This window comes from Theobroma cacao, chromosome 7 (assembly GCF_000208745.1).
Source record: "Theobroma cacao cultivar B97-61/B2 chromosome 7, Criollo_cocoa_genome_V2, whole genome shotgun sequence".
Classification (NCBI taxonomy): domain Eukaryota; kingdom Viridiplantae; phylum Streptophyta; class Magnoliopsida; order Malvales; family Malvaceae; genus Theobroma; species Theobroma cacao.
Genome location: NC_030856.1, coordinates 6,111,030 through 6,133,273, shown reverse-complemented (window position 1 = coordinate 6,133,273; position 22,244 = coordinate 6,111,030). Strand labels below are relative to the sequence as shown.

The 22,244-nt window shown below is 34.2% G+C and overlaps 2 protein-coding genes across 2 annotated transcripts; one reads left to right on the top strand and one right to left on the bottom strand.

Moving 5' to 3' along the window:
* Positions 915-5,173, bottom strand: LOC18594122. The gene is made up of 9 exons (XM_018124259.1): positions 4,676-5,173; positions 3,774-3,992; positions 3,433-3,614; positions 2,898-3,043; positions 2,551-2,815; positions 2,288-2,433; positions 1,652-1,910; positions 1,248-1,547; positions 915-1,163 (listed from the first exon to the last, which is right to left on the bottom strand). The coding sequence occupies exons 1-9, from the start codon at positions 5,073-5,075 to the stop codon at positions 915-917; spliced, it is 2,166 nt and encodes a 721-aa protein (XP_017979748.1). The 5' UTR covers positions 5,076-5,173.
* LOC18594117 (glutamate receptor 2.8) lies at positions 7,785-20,217 on the top strand. Its single transcript, XM_018124258.1, has 6 exons — positions 7,785-8,126; positions 16,304-16,613; positions 16,853-18,087; positions 18,260-18,572; positions 18,674-19,071; positions 19,793-20,217. Exons 1-6 carry the CDS (start codon positions 7,785-7,787, stop codon positions 20,180-20,182), a joined length of 2,988 nt encoding a protein of 995 aa, XP_017979747.1. The 3' UTR covers positions 20,183-20,217.

Sequence of the window (22,244 nt, the reverse complement as noted above, 5' to 3'; positions counted from 1 at the left end):
CCTTTCCCTGCTTGAGCCTTTAGTAAGGATGTTTGCCAATTGAAGATCAGTATGACAATATTGAAGCTGAATTTCCCATTCCTTTACTGCTTCTCTTAAGGCATGGAATTTGATATGGATGTGTTTAGTTCGACCATGCTGCATAGGGTTTTTGGTTATTGCTATAGTCAGTTGATTATCAACCTTCAACAGTGCGTCTTTGTCTTGATTGAAGCTTAAATTAGACAAAATCTTTCTTCGCCATTGAGCATGGTTAGCAGTTAAAACAATAGCAATATATTTAACCTTAGCTGACGATTGGGCTATTACTGCTTGCTTTTTTGAAAGAAAAAACTGCATTATCAAACGAGAAATAGAATCTACTTGTGCTTTTTGAAACACCAATTAAACCTACCCAATCACCATCACTATATCCCTGAAGTTCACTGCTTTCTTTCTTACTGTACCTCAAGCCAAAGTTCAAGGTACCTTTGATGTACTTAAGAATACGTTTTGCAGTTGTGAAATGCAACATTGATGGAGATTGCATTAACTTGGATTAAAGACTTGTTGCAAATATTATGTCTGCTCAACACGTGGCATTAACAACCATTTAACAATTTTGTAACTAAAACGACATGGACACTAGCATTTAAGTAAAACGGAAACCATGAGCTAGACGACACCAAATTCAGCGTTTCACTAAAGCTATAAACTGAAATAAAAAACTAATAAATGGATTGGAAAAGTTATAGTGAACACGTGTAGCCTCCACGTGACTGCTTCTTCTTCCTCTTTTAAAGTTGTTTGTTCCCGTCAAATTCCATTAAAGACTTAAGTCGAAATTAATTCTACCAGATTGAGATCAAATTCTTCAACATAATATGATTAAATTAATTTGCTTTAAAATTCCAAATCATTTTAAGTATTATCTTTTAAACATAATCTAAAACATCAATAAGAACATAAACTAGAAGCAAGGAGAATGGATAAAAAAGAAATGATAGGAATGACATCCATAAAGGAAAGGTTGAACGAAAGCTTGCAATGAGACCCATCACCCCACATACCAACAGCACAGCTAGCACTTCGCCAGAAAATTCCCATGTCAGTCCTCTTGCATAGACCAAGGCTATCAGCACAGAAAAGCCAAGAGTATTGTTCATGAACACTCCTCCATAAATCTGCATTTTTCCATAGACTTCATGTGTTAAGAAATCTAATATTTGGGCAATACAACAATGGTCTTGATAAGGGAAAAAACAGACCTCAGAAAATGTCAAGGAAGTAGTTCTTGGCTTCTTACGCCGAGCAGCACTGATTGCTGAAGTTGCTGCCCGAGCATTGGTTGCCAATGGCACCAAAATGAATGAGGTGAAGAACGATGGTATGCCTGCAGCCTCTGAAAAACTTTGAACGCTATAAATCAAAGGCTCTGCTAGAACTGCCAAGATAATAATTCCAATCACCATATACATTATGGCCTTAATCCATGCCCATTTTGATGCATCAACAACTCCATTGCTACTCTCTTCATCCACCAATTTATCTGTTTCTTCCCAAGTTTTCTACATAATTACAAAAGTTATCCTCAGATATTGTTACAAAAAGTAGGATGAAAGAAGTGTTAGTACATGACATGGTTAATGGAATGAATTTGGTAGCAACTCACTAGGTAGATATCATCTTGAGACTCAAATGATGATGGAGAAGCTTCTTTTTCTGATGTTTTAAGCCATTTTGAAATTCCAATGACGAACTCTTGTTGATCTATTTGCCGATCTCCACTTGTGTCAAGTTCTTCAATTACCTTTGCAACAACCTCATTTGCATCTAAAGGAACTTGACCGAACTTGACATCCGAGATTAGTTCCTTCAGTTCATGTTGCGATATGCAATTATCTCCATCACTATCAATTTTCTCAAACAACCTATTACATAGTATTTATGTTTGGAATGATTAGTACTATGAACTGAAAGCAAACTACTAAACTCAGTTTCGAAAACAGCACTAGTTGTATTATGAGAATATAAACAACACCAGACTATGTAAGCTTGAGCTTACTGCACAGATACATAAGCACCACTCTGATGGCAATCGAATTCCCATAAATATCTTACTTTACCTACAAGTCTCAGATCCTGCGACGATTCGAGGCCCTAGACTAAGACTAAATTATTGTCATGGATGAGAGCAAATTTATAAGCAATTGAGCTATCAATACAAGTGGAGAAGGAGACTTGAACAATGTCTGCAAAACTCAGTTGCTAGAAGAGGAAGAAATCGTTACAGAAATGGCCTTATTACCTTCTAATTGCAGCTGTATTGGGTTTGCCATCTTCTGTGAGAAGGCTTCCTATACGATTTTCTTTGGAATAAGTTAACATTGCTGACATTAAATTTTTCTTCATTTCTCGTTCTTTTCTTTTATTCTCTATCCAAGGTTGAAATACCTGCACATGCATTCAAGGGACAGGCACCACCCATACTTGTACTGTTAGAACCTAGACTTATAAACATACATAACTTTAAGCAAAATCATGGGCTGAATTGGCTTGACTCCTCTTTACCCTATAGATATCTCTCAATGATTTTTGAGAGTAATATCGCTTGTCCATTGCTTTCTTTGCTTCGTCCAACCATTTCGTGAACCCATTGACGAATTCATCTTTAGTTATTTTTTGGTCACCATCAAGGTCAAATTCTTTCATCACTTCTTCTATTGCTTTCTCCTTATTGATATGTGATCTTGTGAACTTGACTTCCAGAAGTAGTTCTTTAAGTTCTGAAGATGATATGTAGTCATCGCCATCTCGGTCTATTTCCTCGAATAGCCTGCAACGTGCAATGTTTATCATCCCTTTTAAAAGCATTTGCAATAGCTTAAATAAGACATCTTAATTTGATGATAACTCACCTCCTTATAACATATACATTTGGTGACCCATCATGAGTTAGGATCCTTCCTATGGCATGTTTTTGCACATGTTGAAGAATTTTTAATACTAAATGTTCATGTTTCACAAATTCCAATTTCCTCTTTTGAATCCACGGCTGAAAAATCTGCAACATTGCTCAAGAGGGCAAACTCCAGTCAATAAAAAGAAGAGTGAAGGTCATTTTTGAAGTGACTTTATTATGAAGATTATTTCTTACAATTTTCTCTTAAAATTATAGCGAAGATCATTTTTGAAGTGACTTTATTACAAAGGTTATTTCTCACAATTTTCTCTAAAAAGAACATAGCATGTTTAAAAACACCTCCCCAACTTGCTATACTAAAGTAGAGTACAATGGGTGGTAAGCCTCATTTCTCCCTTTATTCACCTCCTGCCAGCATGCGTAGACTAAAACTTGAACTTCTAATTTTCTCAGAGGCGATTAGTTAGAGGGCAGAAGAGAATTCTTTTTCCCTTTTTTTTATTGTAATATAGAATTGGGGAATCCCATACCTGATAGAAGAAGTACAAGAGTAAGAATATAACTGAAATGGTAAGAGCAATCAAGATCACTACTTGCTTTGCAGAAGATGTAGGAATCATATTCAAGAGCTGAATGATAAAAAAGGGTATCACAGAGAAAACCATGATCCTGGCTGTGTAGCTGGTCTCCTGGTCAGTGATAATTCCAAAACCTACATATAACCGATAAAATTACGTTCATTAACAGGAGACATAAATGTCTGAAAACCTCGTTTTACAGCTCCCTATTTATTTATTTATTGAAATGGATTCCTAAATTCTAAGTCCATGACCAAAATAACATAGAAAAAAGTGGTGGATTGAGCTTATACCACTAAGAGAGTGTAGCAATCTGTTGCATGATAAAATTCTAGAGTTCGAATTGGTAGAGAGGATGGAATACTCTGCTCCATTGGAAAGATCATGACTGCCAACAATCAAACAAGTTCCCCAAATGATTGTTAGAAGCAAAATTGAAGAGCCAGCTAACAAGCCAACTCCAGTGTAAGCATACTCCTGAGCAACTTCCTTGGTGTTCATAAGTCCAGAAGCTGAAATGATTAATGGAAAATGTGATTAGTTTCCGTACAGATTAGTTGACTTTTAGCCAGCTAAATTAATATTTCTGGATAATTTACGTACTCCATAAGCTAGCTAGCTAGTTACCTTGCATTGCAACAAAAAGATAGTTGCTTGCGTGCACGGTAGATTGCAGCCACAGCTAGACAGGAAAGCAATTAAGAATATGATATTTTTAATTAGTTTGAAGATCAACATAATTATGTAAGTATGTCATAGTTTTGGTGATAGCCTTTCGGTAATTTGCGTGTTAATCCCAAGTCTTAGCTGGTGATTAATACTCTACTTTGATTACCTATTCTTGGTTGCGTTTATCAGAAGTAGTCTCCTTTGACCTGGCCAACTAGTCTAACTACCAACAATAATTTTTGGTGGAAAATATATGAATCTGATCACAATTTGCTACAGTATTCCATTGCTCAATCAACGTTCATATGTACCAAAACAAAAGCAAGAGACTGCACTCTTAATCATCGAAATGTCTCTTTGCAGAGGGAGTTTTGATTTTGGCATTGCTTGAACAGGTCTGATGTTCTTGTGTTTATATTGAACTTAAACCAGAAGTTGTATTGTCAGTTGAGAGAAAATGACCAACTCTAGCAGAAATTACGTTACCATGACAACTAGATCAAGGATGTGAAAGAAAGCAGCGTACCGAGGAGTATCAAGGCCTCAGGGAGGGCACTAAGGATTTGAAATGCACTTGCACCGAAGAAACCAGGGCCAAGAATCTTGAACATCTGCTCACCGCCTGAAGCCAAATAGGATTCTCCATGGAAAAGTAGATACTCGTACACCAATATCAGGAAGAGATGCCCGTAAATACTATTTGAACAAGGCAAGAAGCCATACATCTGCTCACAGTACTCCTCAGAAGACTCCATTTCCTTGAGAAACAACCCGGAGGAATGGCTGGCCTGAACAGGATCATCATCACCATCAATTCCATCTGAAACCAATTGACTCGAGCTCTGCGGAAGAGAACGAGCTTCAACAGCAATGATTACTAAGGAAAGAGCTACAAGAAAGCATATAGCTTTTGCAATGTTCCTCATTTTTCTTGGTGCTAAATTGAAGGAAATGGTGGATGAGGAAAGTCTGCAGAGATTTGTAGTGAAGTTTTCAAGCCAATGCTTGTTGCCCAAAAGTTTTAACAATTAATAGTTTATCTTAACATATGTCAATTTCTACAAGTCAATCTTTTAATATTGAATTTCATATCCAGAAAAAGAAAAAAAAAACAAGGCAAAATTTCTTGATTAATCATGATTTATATCCTACAACAAACTTATTCAACCAATTCTACAACTTAGTATATAAAATAATGTATTTTATTAACATATTGTTGTTTGTACTTACATACTTGTTCTTCTATGTCATGCGAACATCAACTTGCAGGGATATTATCATACGACTAAATGTTAATTAAGGGTCAAATCCATTTGGGTACTAAGAAAATAAATAATATCTATAGCTTCGTGACTGCAACTTGAAATCCCAAACCTTCAAAGTTGAAGTTTCAAATGCTAATCCTTATAATTGATTATACGGTTGATTACTTATTTTCTCTTTGATCAAATTATACAATTAGTTTATGTATTTTGTCAAAATAGTGGATTTAATTAGTTTATGATAAATGCTTTCCAAGTACCAAATCTTGACTTCAAGGGTGGAGATTAAGGTGTTTGAAGCAATGATAGATACAAATTAGACTATGTTATATTCCGGATTGAGTAAAAAAAGGAGAAGAGGGTAAACTAAGATCATCAAAGGGTATCATGGCATATTCAAGCAAGTCTTCTTGGAGTGTACATATCTATGTGGTTTTCTTTTTTCCTTTTCTTCTACTATGGTAGATATCTGTATTCTTTTGCTTTACAACTATATATGCACAACCTTTAATATTGCTGAAATAGTCAGCTCTCCTTCTTTTTTCCTCTTTTTATTCTTCTTTGCTTTCTAATTTAAATTAAATTACAATTTAAGAATGTAATTAGTTAATCATAACTTGAGATCAGGCATGGAAACCTGCCAAACTTTACTTTTGTAACATGAAAAAAAAAATTATGTTTCAATTTCAATAGGAGTTTAATAAAGAAAATAATTAAATTAATTGTAATTGATAATTAATTTGTAAAGAAAGTAATTTAATTCATAATAATTGATTAATCAATAATAAAATTGATAATCTAATTAGGAGTATTTAGATAAATCATTTTTAACACTTTTGGAGTTCACACCTTTATATATAAAAGATATATATACATATGTGTATGTATGCATGTCTGATTTGTAAACCTACTCATACACATTTCTTTGCTTTTTTAGGTAAATTTCACTTAATTTCTTGTAATTTTAACTTTTTTCATATGTCATGTTATAATATTTTTCTCAATTAGTACCCTTTGGATATATATATTTTTTTAATTGGTAACTTGTGGAGAAAGAGGTTAAGTTGTTAATTGTATCTAGTAAAATTACCAAAATACCTTTAATTCAAAGTTAGTTTATTTTTTCACATTTAAAGATTAGTTTATTTTTTCACATTTAAAGATATTTTCTTAATTTTTTTGAGTAAAAACATTTTAATATTTTTTGGAATAAAAATTATGTACAAGGTTCTAATTGAAAGAAAAAGATATCTGTAAAATACTACTTGAGAAAAAAGGAACTACAAGGTCTTGTTGAGAAAAATTGAAAACATTGGGATTGTTTGCGGAGTTTTTTTTTTTTAGTTTAAAATTTGAGATGGCATAGAATTTGGGCTTTGGAGTAATTAACAAGGAAAATATAATTTTTATGAAAATAATAATAATAACAATAATTTAAGTATGAGACAAATTAGAGTTCGGAATAAAAAAGTTAAGGTAATTTCTCTTTCTTTTATATGTATTTACCTTTATCATACACAATTCTCTTGTACAACTTTTTTCAATTATTATTTGTAGTAAATAATTTTTTTAAAAAAGAGAAAATTAAAAATATAGATATATGTACATAATGTCAAATCGAAGTCTATATATTACTTATGAATATAGCATTTTTATAAAAAATTGAGGTCGTGCTAAAAAATAGTTAAATTGTCTTTTTTTATCTTTATTACAAATTAATTAGATTCACATATATCACTTTATATTGAATATAAAATTTATTTCTGGCTATATCTTGACATACACTAAAATATTTCTTAGTAATTATCGAAATTTACATGAAAGATCTAAGAACTTTTTAGTTTGGATTTTCAAATTCAAGTAATTTCAGATATATTTTTGACATATACTAAAATTTTTTACCGTAATTGTTAAAATTCACACGAAAGATCTAAGTGTTATGAATAAATGAATGTGTCCATTGAATCTCCCAACCCTTTAAGTTCCATTCATAATCAATGAATATATTTATGATGGTTCATCACTACTTTCATTAATACTATGTAACCCCCACATCTATCTAACCTTATAAATAGGGCTTTGTACTTGATGAAAAATTACAATAAATAATAATCAGAAATAATGAGATATGAACCAAAAATTCTTCTCTCATGAGAAATGAACCAATTCTTCTTTAAATTATTTTCTTAGCATATCTTTTTTTATATTTTATATCACGTTATCAGCATGAGTCTCTAAAGTTGTTAATACAAGTGACAACTGAAGTTGTCAATATAAGTACAAATAGCAACCATCAAGAAGAAGAAATATGTCTGTTTGATTGATAGTGCAACGACACATACCATTCTTCGCGTTAAGTAATTTTTCTCGACTATGACATTATGTAAGGCAAATGTCCATACAATATCAGGTCCCGTTGGGATTATCAATGGCTCAAGGAATGCCATAATTGTTCTACCAAATGGCATCACTTTGCATATTGAGGATGCATTGTTGAGCAGTAGATTGGAGAAGAATTTACTTAGTTACAAAGATGTACACCATAATGGGTACCATCTTGAGAAATTTGGTGAGCAAAATAAAGAATTTCTTTGCATCACCTCGTATAAGATGGGCCAGAAGACCATCCATGAGAAGCTGGAAGCTTTAACTAAAGGATTGTATTGTGTCCCTAGTAGAGCTATTGAAGTCTACGCTACCATGTCTTGGAGACTGGTAAATCTCAATGAGTTTGACCTTTGGCATTATCGTCTAGGTCACCCGAGAGATACGATGATGAGTAGGATAATCCAAAATACTAGAGGACACCCCTTAAAGGATAAAAAGTTTTTACTATTCAAGGATTATACTTGTGAAGCATGTTCACAAAGAAAACTCATTACTAAACCTTTTATGACTCGTGAATCCCCTTCATTCTTGCAAAAAATCTAGGGTGATATTTATGGACCAATTGTCACAACCTAATCTAGGACCATGACCAGTGCATAGGCCCAATAGGCCCAAGCAAGCCTCTCTATGTAAACCTGTTCATTAGTCCATCTACCACACCTTATTCTTTAAGATCCATAATTCATAATTTTCAATAATAATTTCTTCAAGAATAAATCATGACAACCAAGCATATATTATCCTCAATCTCACAATTTACATTAAAACATCCATATACATATGCAAAAGATCTTTGACTACCAGCGAAGTGACTTTAGGTGTGGGTACTATTATTGAGTGCCATGGTAAACCTATCGAAAAATGAGTATGAGGAGGCACCTCAATCTAGGATCCAATTACCTTCAGATCTGAAAACCAAAATATGAAGTTGAAAAGAATGAGTATAAACCCAGTGAGTGAATATAGGAAGGGAACAAGCAAACGATACATAAGATTTTATTTAACACTATGCACTTATGTTAGGAACAATGCAATTTATTTTCAAAACCAAACCTGGTGCTATGCTGTCCTTTAAACCATTTTGAAAACATTTAGGAGTTTCAACCTTCAACATTCAATGCAATCACATTACATTTCTTACGCATCCCTACTTTATGATGTATGTACACGTGTATAAGCATATATATATATTCTCAAATATGTGTCACAAATATTTTATCTCATTCTCAAAAATATTCAACATGGTCCGGTACATGCAACCGCCAACCTCAACACAAGTCATAAGCACTCCTACACCGCATATAACTATTATCGTCATATGCACTAGTTACATAATCCAAATATTTTTGGTCATATACATGGTTACATAATCCAACTTCCAAGGAAAATAATATTAACTATCATACCACTAGTTACAACATCCCAAGATTCTCAATGTATCACACGGCACAATTCACTTAGCAATTCAATACAATAATCCAAATATATGGTTCATCACATTAGACATTTACAGCATAAGGATATCACTCATCAAAGGCTTGTTCCCATACATATTTTAAAAGATTCAAATAAGTGTTTTCAAGTATTTTCTTCAAACACATATGCATTTCTTTCCAAAATATTTTTATATGCAAGTTCACTTACTTTTCTGATGCCACCTTACAAAACTAGCACCAATAAGACCTCAATCCAAGTTAAGTTTTGAAGCACTATTAGAACCTATATTTACCAATAAACAATAATAACCTCAAATATATCATAAATTTGAACTTAGTGATTATAATAAATATACACTAGATAAACTAAATTCTAACTTAATATTTAACCTAGAATTCTAGTCTAATTTACAAACCCATTAAACTAACTATTCAAATTTAAGGTTTCCTTACCTTGGTGAGCTTGGAGGTGTAAAAATCAACAAAACCTAATATTTTCAAGAAATAGAAAATCTAAAAATTAGAAAATAAATTCTAAAAATGTAAATAAATTTAAAAGTTTTAAAGTTGAAAATATTACCTTACTTAGCTACTTTTGATGAAATGTAGAGGTTCTAGAAGCCATTAGGCTAAGAAAGAAAAAGTAGAAAAAGTTGGCTTTAGTTGGCCGACCAAATGAAAAAGGAAAAATCAAAGAAGAAAGGTAAAAGCTTTTCACTTGGTCAAAAGTAAGGCATGGTAACAATTCTTCTCTCTTTTCTTTTTCTTCTTTTTTTTGTTTATAAATTGACTTTGCATTTCCAATAATCCCATGAGATGGTCGGCCCTTTTGATATAATATACATACTTTTCATTATTTTTGAAGCTTATAATTCACTTATTTAACACATGACAAATTGCTCATCACTTTATTGGCCAAACATTAATTTAGTTTAATTTTAATTTATTTATTTTAATTTTTTTCTTACTCTCCCCCACTTTGGCCATATCCAATTCATTGAAATCGACTTTCAATATTACACTGTCTTATTCACCTATCATCAATGAACTAATATTATTTTATAAAAAAAATATTATTTTAATTATACATCGACTTCTCCACTTCCACAAAACTTTTCTCATCAATAATAACCACAAGTCATCTTTATTGGCACTTATTATCTTAATTTAATTAACATCCCAAGGGACAGGTGTTACACCAATACAACCTGTAAGTGGTTCATTTCGATATTTAATGGTATTAGTGGATGCATCCTGCAAATGGTCCCATGTTTGTCTATTATCTATGCGTAACGTTGCCTTTGCATGTTTACTTGTGCAGATTATAAAGCTCTAGGCACATTTTCCTAATTATCCAATTAAGAGCATAAGGATGGATACTATTGGTGAATTTACATCAAAGAGCTTTAATACGTATTGTACTTCATTAGGAATCGAGGTTAAGCACCCGGTTCCATATGTTCATACTTAGAATAGATTGGCAGAATCCTTGATAAAATGCATCCAAATTATCGTTGGTACTCTATTATTGATAACAAATCTTAATTATACAACATGAGGTCATGCTGTTTTACATGCGACGGCATTAATTAGATTGCGCCCCACTGCTAGTTTCCTGCAATCCCCCATATAGTTGGTTCTTGGTTATGAACTAGATCTTTCACATTTATGCACCTTTGGTTGCGCTGTGCAAGTGCCTGTAACACCGTAAAAAAAGACTAAAATGGATCCCTAATGCCATTTGGGCATTTATGTTGGGTTTGATTCACCGTCCATTATTGGGTTCATGAAACCAATGACGGGTGATTTTTTTACTGCCAGGTTCATGGATTGTTATTTCGACGAGACAATGTTTCCATCGATTAGGATAATTAAGGCTTCCATGGCTGATAAGTAGAATCCAATTGAGATTTTCTCCTGAAATGAGAAAAATTTGTCCCAATTGGACCCAAGAACTCCTGAATGTGAAAATGAGGTGTAGCGTATAATCCATTACAGGATATTGCTAATAGACTTTCTGATGCATTTAATGATGCTGTTAAGGTCACGAAGTCTCATAATCCACTGTGAATGCTCTAGTTAGGATTGTTGCTCCTGAAAAACAAGTAGAAATGGATCAAAATGGTCCAAGCTTGAAGTGTGGAAGACCGATAAGATTTAAAGACACTATTCCTCGAAAACAAAAGGGGAAGAATAACGAATCCACTCTAGAATAGCCCATTGCCCCTAAAGAGGCACGAATTGCTCCAGAAGAGCCTATTGCCCCTAAAGAGGCACAAACCCATGAAAAAATATTGACCCCGAGAATATTGAGATTTTCAATACATATTGTAATGAGATTTGGGATCGAAATGAGATAATCATCAATGATGCTTTTGCATTCTCAGTTGCTCATTAGATTATGAACGATGACTATGAACCACGATCTATTATCGAATGTCATCAAAGGCAAGATTGGCATAAGTGGGAGAAAGCAATTTGGATTGAATTGGCTTTCTTAGCTAAATGAGAGGTTTTTGGTCCTGTAGCTCAAACCTCCGACCATGTAAAGCCCGTTGGATGTAAGTGGGTCTTTGTTCGGAAACGAAATGAGAAAAACGAGGTCATGAGGTATGAAGCCCGACTCATTGCCCAAGGCTTCTCTCAAAAACATTGGATTGATTATGATGAGACATATTCACCTGTGATGGATGTGATTACTTTTCATTTCCTTATTAGCCTAGCAGTTTCTGGAATCTAAAAATGTGTCTTATGGACATTATGACGACATATTTATATGGTTCATTAGACTCTGATATTTATATGTAAATTTTTGAGGGATTAAAAATGCCTGAAGCATACACTCCCTACAACTTATTCTCAACAAAGTTGCAAAGATCTTTGTACGAGTTAAAGCAATCCGGTCACATGTGGTATCAATGCTTAAGCAAGCACCTAATTAAGGAAAGGTACAAGAATGATCCTATTCGCCTATGCGTGTTTATTAAGAAATAAGAAATCGGATTTGTTATAATAGTAGTTTATGTCGACGATATGAATTTGATTGGAACTCCATAAGAGTTATCTAAAACTACTGAATACTTGAAATGTGAATTTGAAGTTTAAGATTTGCGTAAAACCAAACTTTATTTTGGTTTAGAGCTTGTGCACAAAGCAAATGGAATACTTGTCCATCAGTTAACATATATTGAGAGATTGCTTAGACATTTTAACATGGACAAGGCTCACCTATTGAGCACCTCTATGGTTGTATGGTTTCCTGATCTCGAAAAGGACCTGTTTCTTCTTAGAGAATTTGATGAGGAGATACTTGGTCATGAAGTACCATATCTCAATGCTATTGAGGCTTTGATGTACTTTGGCACAATGTACAAGACTGGATATTACTTTTGCAGTAAATCTGTTGGCCCACTTTAGTTTTGAGCCAACCCAGAAACATTGGAATAAGATAAAGCATATCTTCCATTATCTTCAAGGAACCATATATTTGGGATTATATTATTCCAAGGATTCCACTAACTTTGGTTTAGTTGGATATGCTGATACAGGATATAAATCTAATTTGCATAAGGCTCACTCTCAAACTGGTTATTTATTTTGCTATAATGGCACTGCCATTTCTTGGTGCTTTGTTAAGCAATCACTAGTAGCTACATCCTCCAACCACTCTGAGATTATCACTTTATATGAAGTAAGAAGAGTGAGTGTTTGGTTGAGATCCGTTATAGCACATATTCATGATTCTTATTGTTTAACATCAGTTATAAATTCTCCCACTATAATTTATGAAGATAATGCTGCTTATGTTGCACAAGTTAGAGGAGGATATATTACAAGAGACAAGATTAAGTATATCTCTCTGAAATTTTTCTATACTCACGAACTTCAAGAAAGTTGACAAGTTGACGTCAAACATATTTGCTCCTCTAATAATCTTGCAGATCTTTTTACCAAATCATTGCTAACGTCAACATTTGAGAAATTAGTATATGACATTGGAATGAGGCGAGTTAATAGGATGCAAGATTAATTTGCCATTGAAGTGGCAAAGTATCAAATGCCCCAGAAAATGGCAATATGGCTCTATTGAGAGGGAGCAAATTATGGACTATGCACTGTACTCTTTTCCTTTATGTCCAATTTTTGTCCCACTAGGTTTTTCCGGCTTAAGGTTTTTAACGAGGTAGTTTGAAGCGTGTCTTGTGAAGCCTTGGAAATGGTGCTTCATCTAAGGGGGAGAAATTATTAAGAGTTCTATACTTTTTTTTTCTTTCTGTCTGGTTTTTGTCCCATTGAGTTTTTTCGACGTAAGGTTTTCAATGAGGTAGAATTTTAAAACACTGTTTTCATGATATAATGGACATTCAAAAGGGAGTGTTATAAATAAATGAATGTGTCCATTGAATCTCCCAACCCTTCAAGTTCCATTCATAATCAATGTATATATTTATGATGGTTCATCAATATTTTCATTAATATTATGTAACCCCCCATCTATATAACCCTATAAATAGGGCTTTGCACTTGATGAAAAGTTACAATCAATAATAATTAGAAATAATGAGATATGAACCAGAAGTTTTTTTCTTAATTCTTCTCTGAATTATTTCTTAGTATATCTTTCTTTATATTTTATATCACTAAGAACTTATTAATTAAAGGATAAAATACCTAAATCCCCTAAATTTTAATCGAAATTCTACATAATTTTTGAAATGGATACTCCATCCTAAAAAAAATATCTTTCGATGAACATATAGGTCTAGTCATTAGTCAACCGTTAGTTTGATGATGTGATAATGTTGAAAAGATAATTTTATTTTTTATTAATTTTAAAAATTACTATTATATAATTTTTTTTGTAAAAAAGTTTTAGGCCTATGTTCCTCAAGGGAGGGAGCATCAAATTTGGTGCTTTCCAAGAAAAGGGGTGGCAAGGGAGCACATGTTATGGGGTGGTCGGCCTGCGAATGAGAGCGCACTAATAGATCATATTGTTTGAAAGAAAAAAAAAGAAAAGAAAAAAATATTTTAATATTTTAATATTTTTTATTAATTATTTTGTATTTTTGGGTTTCATTGATTATTTCAAAAATTAATAAATTTATATAAAATTTTAATTAAAATTTAAAAATTTAAATATTTTACTTTTAATTTAAACATTTTTAAACTCAAGTGATATCCAATATGTACCGAGCCTTTTCACCTGCTCCATGAGCTCGAAAGTCAAGAATATCATCATCAAACCTCTCTCCTCGAAAAGGCCAAACTTATGGGCCGGTCCGAAGTCTAAGGCCAGCTTATGACGCCATGACCAAAAGAGCACATCAAATCATCTTCGCTGCATTTAACTCGGTAAGACTGAGATCCTTCCTTCTGGTCAACCACGAGGATTGACTAGAGGAAACTTGACTAATTGTTGCATTCAAAAGCAGAAAATGAAAGGAATTAAGATGGGAATTCTCATAGTAATCTCCATCCACAAATTGTAATTGCGGTTAGTCTTAGATATAGACAGAAAATGGATATCAATTGAAGTTCAGACAGATTATGAACAATTTCTAGTAACTTCTTAACGAAAGCAAAAGACAGAATTTTAAAACACTGTTTTCATGATATAATGGACATTCAAAAGGGAGTGTTATAAATAAATGAATGTGTCCATTGAATCTCCCAACCCTTCAAGTTCCATTCATAATCAATGTATATATTTATGATGGTTCATCAATATCTTCATTAATACTATGGAACTCCACATCTATATAACCCTATAAATAGGGCTTTGTACTTGATGAAAAATTACAATCAATAATAATAAAAAATAATGAGATATGAACCAAAATTTTTTTCTCAATTCTTCTCTCAATTACTTTCTTTATATTATATATCACTAAGAACTTATTAATTTAAGGATAAAATGCCTAGATCCCTTAAGTTTTAATCAAAATTTCACGTAATTTTTGAAATGGATACTCTGTCTTAAAAAAAATCTTTCGGTGAATACATAAATCTAGTCATTAGTCAACCGTTAGTTTGATGATGCAGTAATATTGAAAAGACAATTTTACCTTTTATTAATTTTAAAAATGACTATTATACAATTTTTTTTTTGTGAAAAATATTTCAGGTCGTTCCTCAAGGGAAGAAGAATCAAATTTGGTGCTTTCCAAGAAAAGGGGTGGCAAGCAAGCACATATTATGGGATGGTTGGTCTGCGAATGGGAACGCATTGGTTGATCATATTGTTTGAAGAAAAAAAAATATTTTAATATTTTCATTTTTGTAAATTGTGTTTGTATTTTTGGGTTTCATTGATTATTTTAAAAATAATAAATTCGTATAAAATTTCGATGAAAATTTAAAAATTTAAGTATTTTACTTTTTTTTTTGGACAAATAAATATTTTACTTTTAATTTAAACATTTTTAAACTCAAGTGATATCCAATATGTACGGAGCCTTTCAACGTGCTCCGTGAGCTCGAAAGTCAAGAATATCTTCATCAAACTTCTCTTCTCGAAAAGGCCAAACTTATAGACCGGTCCGAAGTAAAGGCCAGCTTATGACGCCATAACCAAAAAAGCACATCAAATCATCTTCGCTGCATTTAACTCGGTAAGACTGAGATCCTTCCTTCTGTTCAACCCCAAGGATTGACTAGAGCAAACTTACTTGACCAACTGTTGTATTCAAAAGCAGAAAATTAAAGAAATTAAGATGGAAATTCTCTTAGTAATCTCCATCCACAAATTGTAATTGTGGTTAGTCTTAGATGTAGACAGAAAATGGATATTCAATTGAAGTTCAGACAGATTATGAACAATTTCTTGTAAATTCTTAACGAAAGCAAAAGGCTAATTAAATTGGTTTTCCAATTAATCTATGCAAACATTATTTACACATTGAACATCAGTTTTCCTTCAAGTAGAGACGATTCTAGCCGGCTTTAATACGCTCTGTGGAATATTGCTAACATGGCATTCTATTTAAATATTAGTCTTTGGGTCTTATTGCTGACTCTGATCTTGGAAAAATGTTATATTACATGCAAATTTATGTGTATAAATAGGACAATAGGAAAGGATTAGCAGCTGTAGTTGTTGTAAAAATGGATACCCCATTTTCTCTATTCTCTTTATTGGCCTTGGTGTTGATGCTACTGCTGGAAACAGCAGCAGCTGGAAGTGTTGACATTGGGGCAGATCACCAGGTTAAGGGTATCATAGGTGCTATTGTGGACGATGGTTCCCGGATTGGTAAGGAAGAGAGAGTAGCCATGGAAATGGCGATGGAAGCTTTCAATGACTACAACAATAATCAAAGCCTGGTTTTGCTTGTAAGAAACTCTCGGAAGGAACCTCTTCGGGCAGCTGTTGTTGGTATGGTCTTCCTTCAGGTTTCTTAAGAATCTTTGCTTTTTGTAGGAAGAATTTTATGAAGACTAGAAAGTTAAACATAGCATCATTAAATTGCTTTAATTTTCTTTCAATTATTGCTATGTATTTCTGCCATACCATTACCATATATATATATATAAAGTTAATTATCGAAAAATAAAAATGATAACAGAAAAAAGAACTTTCTATGTTCCAATGCGTTTCATTATGATAAATTGCAGCTATAGATCTTATCAAGACACAAGGAGCAAAAGCCATTCTTGGACCACAAACATGGGAGGAGCTGTCATTAGTTGCTGAGATTGGTAGCCGAAACCACATCCCTGTTCTTTCTTTTGCTGATATGACTCCAACATGGGCAACAGATAAATGGCCCTTTCTACTTGCAGCTTCACCCAACCAGCATGCAGAAATGCAAGCCATAGCTTCTATTGTACAGTCCTATGAGTGGCATCAGGTTACCGTGATATACGAAGACATTGGTTCATCATTGAGTGGAGTCATACATCTCTTTGATGCATTAAGAGAAAAAGGTATAGAAATCAATCATGTTGGTCTCCCTCCTGTCAGTTCCCTGTCACTCACCAAAGAGCTTGAGAGACTTAAAGGAGAGCAATGTAGAGTCTTTGTAGTTCATTTGTCCTCGTCATTGGCTGTTCATCTCTTTAAAAGGGCAAAGAGGATGAAGATGATGGAAAACGAATTTGTATGGATCACTACATCTAAATTTACAAACCTTATTCATTCTGTTAAAGCCTCTACCATTGCCTCCACCATGCAAGGAATTGTAGGAGTTAAAAGCTATATCTCCTATAATAGGCATTTTCAAGATTTTCACTTCAGGTTTCGTAAAAGGTTCAGCTTAGAACATCCTGAAGAGAGTAACCATGAGCCCGGAGTTTATGCAGTGCAGGCATATGATGCCTTATGGATGTTGGCTCAAGCAATGAGTGAAGGGAAAGAGGGGAAACTGTTATTAGAAGAAATTTTACATAGACACTTTTGTGGATTAAATGGAAAGGTTCATTTCATCAATCAAAAGGTGGCTCCTACAAATATATTGCAGATAATAAATATCATAGGAAGAAGTTATAGAGAACTTGGATTTTGGTCAGGTAGTATGGGTTTCTCGGAAAAAATTGATGACATTGCAAACCACAGTCTTTCAATGAAGGACTTAGGGCAAGTCTTTTGGCCAGGAGGGTTTTCAAATACTCCAAGAGGATGGAATTTGCCAACAAATTCCAAACCATTGAGAGTTGGTGTTCCTACTAGGTCCATTTTTAAAACTTACGTGGATATACAATATGACCAAGTGAAAAATGAGACTTCTATCAGTGGCTTGGCTATTGAGCTCTTTAACAAAACCGTGAAGCAGTTGCTGTTCCCTTTGCCTTATGATTTGATTCCTTTCAATGGCACATACGATGAGCTGGTGATGCAAATTGATTTGAAGGTAAAACTTCTCCTACTTTTTCATTCCTTATAATGCAATTATACCTTTTTGAACCATAGATAATGATATATCTAGATGAACAAAAAGAGTCTGTTGAAGCTGTAACTCAGTTTGTGGTTGATGTTGTTTTGCTATTCTAACACTGACCAATGCCATTCATGACTGGAAGCAGAACTTTGATGCAGTAGTTGGTGATGTAGCAATTATATCAAGCCGATACAAGTATGCAGAATTCACTCAGCCCTTCACTGAAGCAGGACTGGTAATGCTTGTTCCCCTTCAATTAAAAGCAAGCAACAGAGCCTGGTTATTCATGAGGCCTTTCACAAAGGCCATGTGGTTTCTAATAGTAATCATAAATATCTACAATGGTTTTGTTGTGTGGCTAATAGAGCGACACCACTGCTTGGAGTTTAATGGCTCTGCATTAAATCAAACGGCAAGCCTGCTGTGGTTGTCCATCAGCACACTCTTCTCCTATAATGGTACTCTGATCTATTCTCAACCAGGATGTTAATTAAGATTTCATTAAAAATGCAGACAGGCTAACATCAGTTTGTTTGTTTTTCTTTTGCACTTAACAAAGGGGAAAGGCTTCACAGCAATTTGTCACGCATGACTATGGCGGTGTGGCTATTTGTGGCACTAGTCCTTACTCAGATTTATACAGCTAACCTTGCCAGTATACTCACTACTCATGCACTTGAACCCACTGTGAGTGGCATTGAGTCCCTGCAAAAAAGCAATGCAGTGGTTGGTCACACCCAGGCATCATTTGTCAAGAGATATTTGGTGGATGTCTTGCACTTCAACCCCCGAAACATGAAGCATTATACATCCCCTGAAGCTCTTGCCGATGACCTTAGAAATGGAGCTGTAGCAGCTATATTTCTTGAATCTGCTGTGGCCAAGTTATTTCTAGCAAGATACTGCAAGAGCTTTACCATGGCTGGCCCAACATACAAAGTGGGAGGATATGGATTTGTAATTCTTCTACTAACTTTCTTTTGCATTTCAATCTCCTTTTCAGTATTTGGCAAATTGAAACTCTCAAACAAATCAACCTACAATCTCACAATCTATCTGATTCTCTTATATTTGGTAATTCAACAGTGTCTGGTAGCATTATGTTGTTATGTTTTCCCAGCCCAAATTAAACAAGCTGCAGCACCCGAGCATTTGGCTCATTAGTTGGTGTATTATCCCCTTGCTTAAAGAACAGGGTTGAAATCTCCTTCCCTTAATTATAAAAAAAAAAAAATAAGTAAGAGCTTTAAAAAAAAAAAATTAAACAAGCTGCAGAACTAAACATCCTTATCATTGGATTGTTGCCTTTTAATTTATTTGTTTTCCAATGGTTGGTCTGAGGAGGACAACGTAGAAGGTTAGAATGGGAGACTTGACAGAAAACTTGACCAGCTAGAGTTTTCTTTTTCCGCTCTGTTGTCGTCCAACTTAGACCAATTCAGGGCTTCTTTTATTATTCTTTTAATCCTTGGAGTGAAAGGCTTAAAATTACTTGCAAGTTCCATGGTCATTACCTGACTAGTTCAAGTAATTAATGAACTTCTTTTCATGGTTCAAAAGAGAGTTAGGCCTAAGTAGGCAATGTAACACCAACATGATCCAACCTCTAACAAGTTGCTTCCTTTACTTTAGGATGAAAACAGAGTATTGACAGTGTTTTCAACTGTTTGTTCGACAGGCGTTTCCGAAGGGATCTCCACTGCTTCACAGTGTAACCGAAGCGCTACTAAATTTATCCGAAACTGGTAAGCTACGAGAACTAGAGAACAGCATGATTGCAGCTCAAAACTGCACAGAAGTGGGTATCAGTGAGGATATTAACAGTCTTAGCCTCGATAGTTTTTGGGCACTTTTCTCACTGACAGGATGCATTTCGACGTTGGCACTCGTAGTTTATGTTAGTCATTGCAAATGGGAAAGCAATCATTCTATTTTTGCAAACTGGATCCTAATGTTATCTGTAATTAGAAGCTGGGCCAACACCCAGACTAATAAGCTGTTCTCAAAGAATGTTAGAAAGGTCCCAGAAACATCTGCAAACACATTGCAATTATGGACTCATGTTTGAACATTGGAGTCATTGCATGGAAGATAAAACCTATTACTTACAGACTATAGAAAAAATAGTTAAGTTTGTTCTTAGAATATAATGTTCTGCTTTTGCCCTCTAACCCCCACGATTTATTGAACAAATTTAAGTGGTGAGTAATGAAAAAGCCACCTATTAGTCAAGATTGTAATATCAACATTCTCCTTTTTGCAAAAACTGACTTGGACTGCTCTACTGTCTAAGCAGAGCAGAACATATAGACCATTGAAGGCCATCATTTTCCATGAACTTAAATATTGTTTCTACTAATTACTAGTATCTTAGCAAGCATTTAATACAGTAAAGAAAAAACAAGGGAAACTTAATTTGATCAAAGCAATATTCAATCTACTTGAATGAAATTAAGATGGAATTCTTAGTATCGAGGGAGAAAGAAATGCTATTCAATTGAAGTTCAGAAAGGATGAATTTTCAAGTGACTTCCTGACAGGAACATGGAGATAATGCTAATAAGACCATTATATGCTACTGCCAGCAGGCCAGGAAATTTCTTGAGTTGTAGCAGATGGAATGGCCTAAGGCAGGGGTGATAAAAGTTTCAAACTTCAGAGCTTACTTTCAGAAGCAACAGAGGGAGAGTGCATAAACGTCTCAGGTTTATGCATGGGTTATAGTCAGTGGGTTAATTCTGGTGTTTGTTTTCTCTGTACGTTTCATTGTATCACTGATTAATAATTAAGAATGCTGTCATGCTCTGTTTTTCTGCACTTTTACTTCTGGACGTAGCAGGCCAATATCCTTTTGTAGCCTGCTATGCTTGTGCATGGCGGGCATGAAATACCTTTAAAGAAAATTGATTGGTATCAGGCTGTCAAGTTTTTCAATAGGAAAAAGAAAATTGATTTTGTGGCTACCATCACTATGTTTTTCTTTTTTTTTTCATTGAACCAGAGGGGAAAGGCTTCATAGCAATTTGTCGTGAATGACTATGGCAATGTGGCTGTTTATGGCATTAATCCTTGCACAGATTTATACAGCTAAACTTGTCAGTATACTAACTGTTCCAGGGCTTGAACCTGCTGTAACCAGCATTCAGACCCTTCAGAATAGCAATGCAAAGGTTGGCTACCCTGCCTTGTCCTTTGTTAAGAGATATTTGAGCTAAGTTTTGCACTCCTACCCCAGAAACATCAGAGGCTATGCTCTTCCTGAAGATCTTGCTAATGGCCGTAGAAACAAAGAGATAGCAGCTATATTCCTTGAAGTGCCTAGTCTACAGCCAAGTTATTTCCGGTAAAATATTGCAAGTTCAGAGTGGAAGGCTACAGATTTGTAATTCTACTACTAAACTTTCTGTTTCATAATTAAAACTTATACTACTTGACACTTTCATTTGAGACCAAAACAGTAACTTCACGGATATCATTTTCAGGAGTTGATTATACAGGAGGTATATATATCCCCAGAGATCTACCTTGCTTCCTAGTATAACAGAGGCATTGCTATAAGTATCCGAAACTGGCAAGCTACAAAGAACTAGAGAACACCATGGTTTCATCTCAAGTGTGTGGTTATTGTCAATATGGATGACGATGAAACCGTTAGAATTAGCCTGATCAACGGCTTTGGGGTACTTTTCCTGCTAACAGGAAGCTTGTCAACAATTTCTCTCATAACATATGCAAGCAATTGCAAAGAAGGAAAGAGTTTCTTTGCTTAATACGTAGAGTGAATTGGATTATCGATTTAATTCCTAAGTTTCAACTGATATCAATTAGACCCATTTATCTATCAAACCCACCAATTATTTTTGGTTGAAATTGCCACATGCACACCACGAGATTGTAAGTCAATTGTGGTACTTGCAAGCTACTCAAGCTCAGCTCCACTCCTATTGCTCCCTTCACTTACGATCAAATCATCCACCATCCCTTCAACATGTATGGCTCCGACATCAAAAATCTTCTAAGAAAACATCTCTTTCTCTCTTAGATTTTCCTCTCACATTTCACATCACATCTTAAAAAAGAAAACTTAACAGCCTTCAAGTCAATCAATTTGCACATGTTCAACTTATTAT

Excerpts from the sequence above, each read along its gene's own strand:
- LOC18594122 (XM_018124259.1), bottom strand. The coding sequence starts at position 5,075 with ATGAGGAACATTGCAAAAGCTATATGCTTTCTTGTAGCTCTTTCCTTA. Across the intron at positions 3,615-3,773 it reads ATTGCTACACTCTCTTAGTG|GTTTTGGAATTATCACTGAC; the intron begins GTATAAGCTCAA and ends GGTTATATGTAG. Across the intron at positions 1,548-1,651 it reads CTCAAGATGATATCTACCTA|AAAACTTGGGAAGAAACAGA; the intron begins GTGAGTTGCTAC and ends GTAATTATGTAG.
- LOC18594117 (XM_018124258.1), top strand. The coding sequence starts at position 7,785 with ATGACATTATGTAAGGCAAATGTCCATACAATATCAGGTCCCGTTGGG. Across the intron at positions 8,127-16,303 it reads CTACCATGTCTTGGAGACTG|GACAATAGGAAAGGATTAGC; the intron begins GTAAATCTCAAT and ends GTGTATAAATAG. Across the intron at positions 18,573-18,673 it reads CACACTCTTCTCCTATAATG|GGGAAAGGCTTCACAGCAAT; the intron begins GTACTCTGATCT and ends CACTTAACAAAG.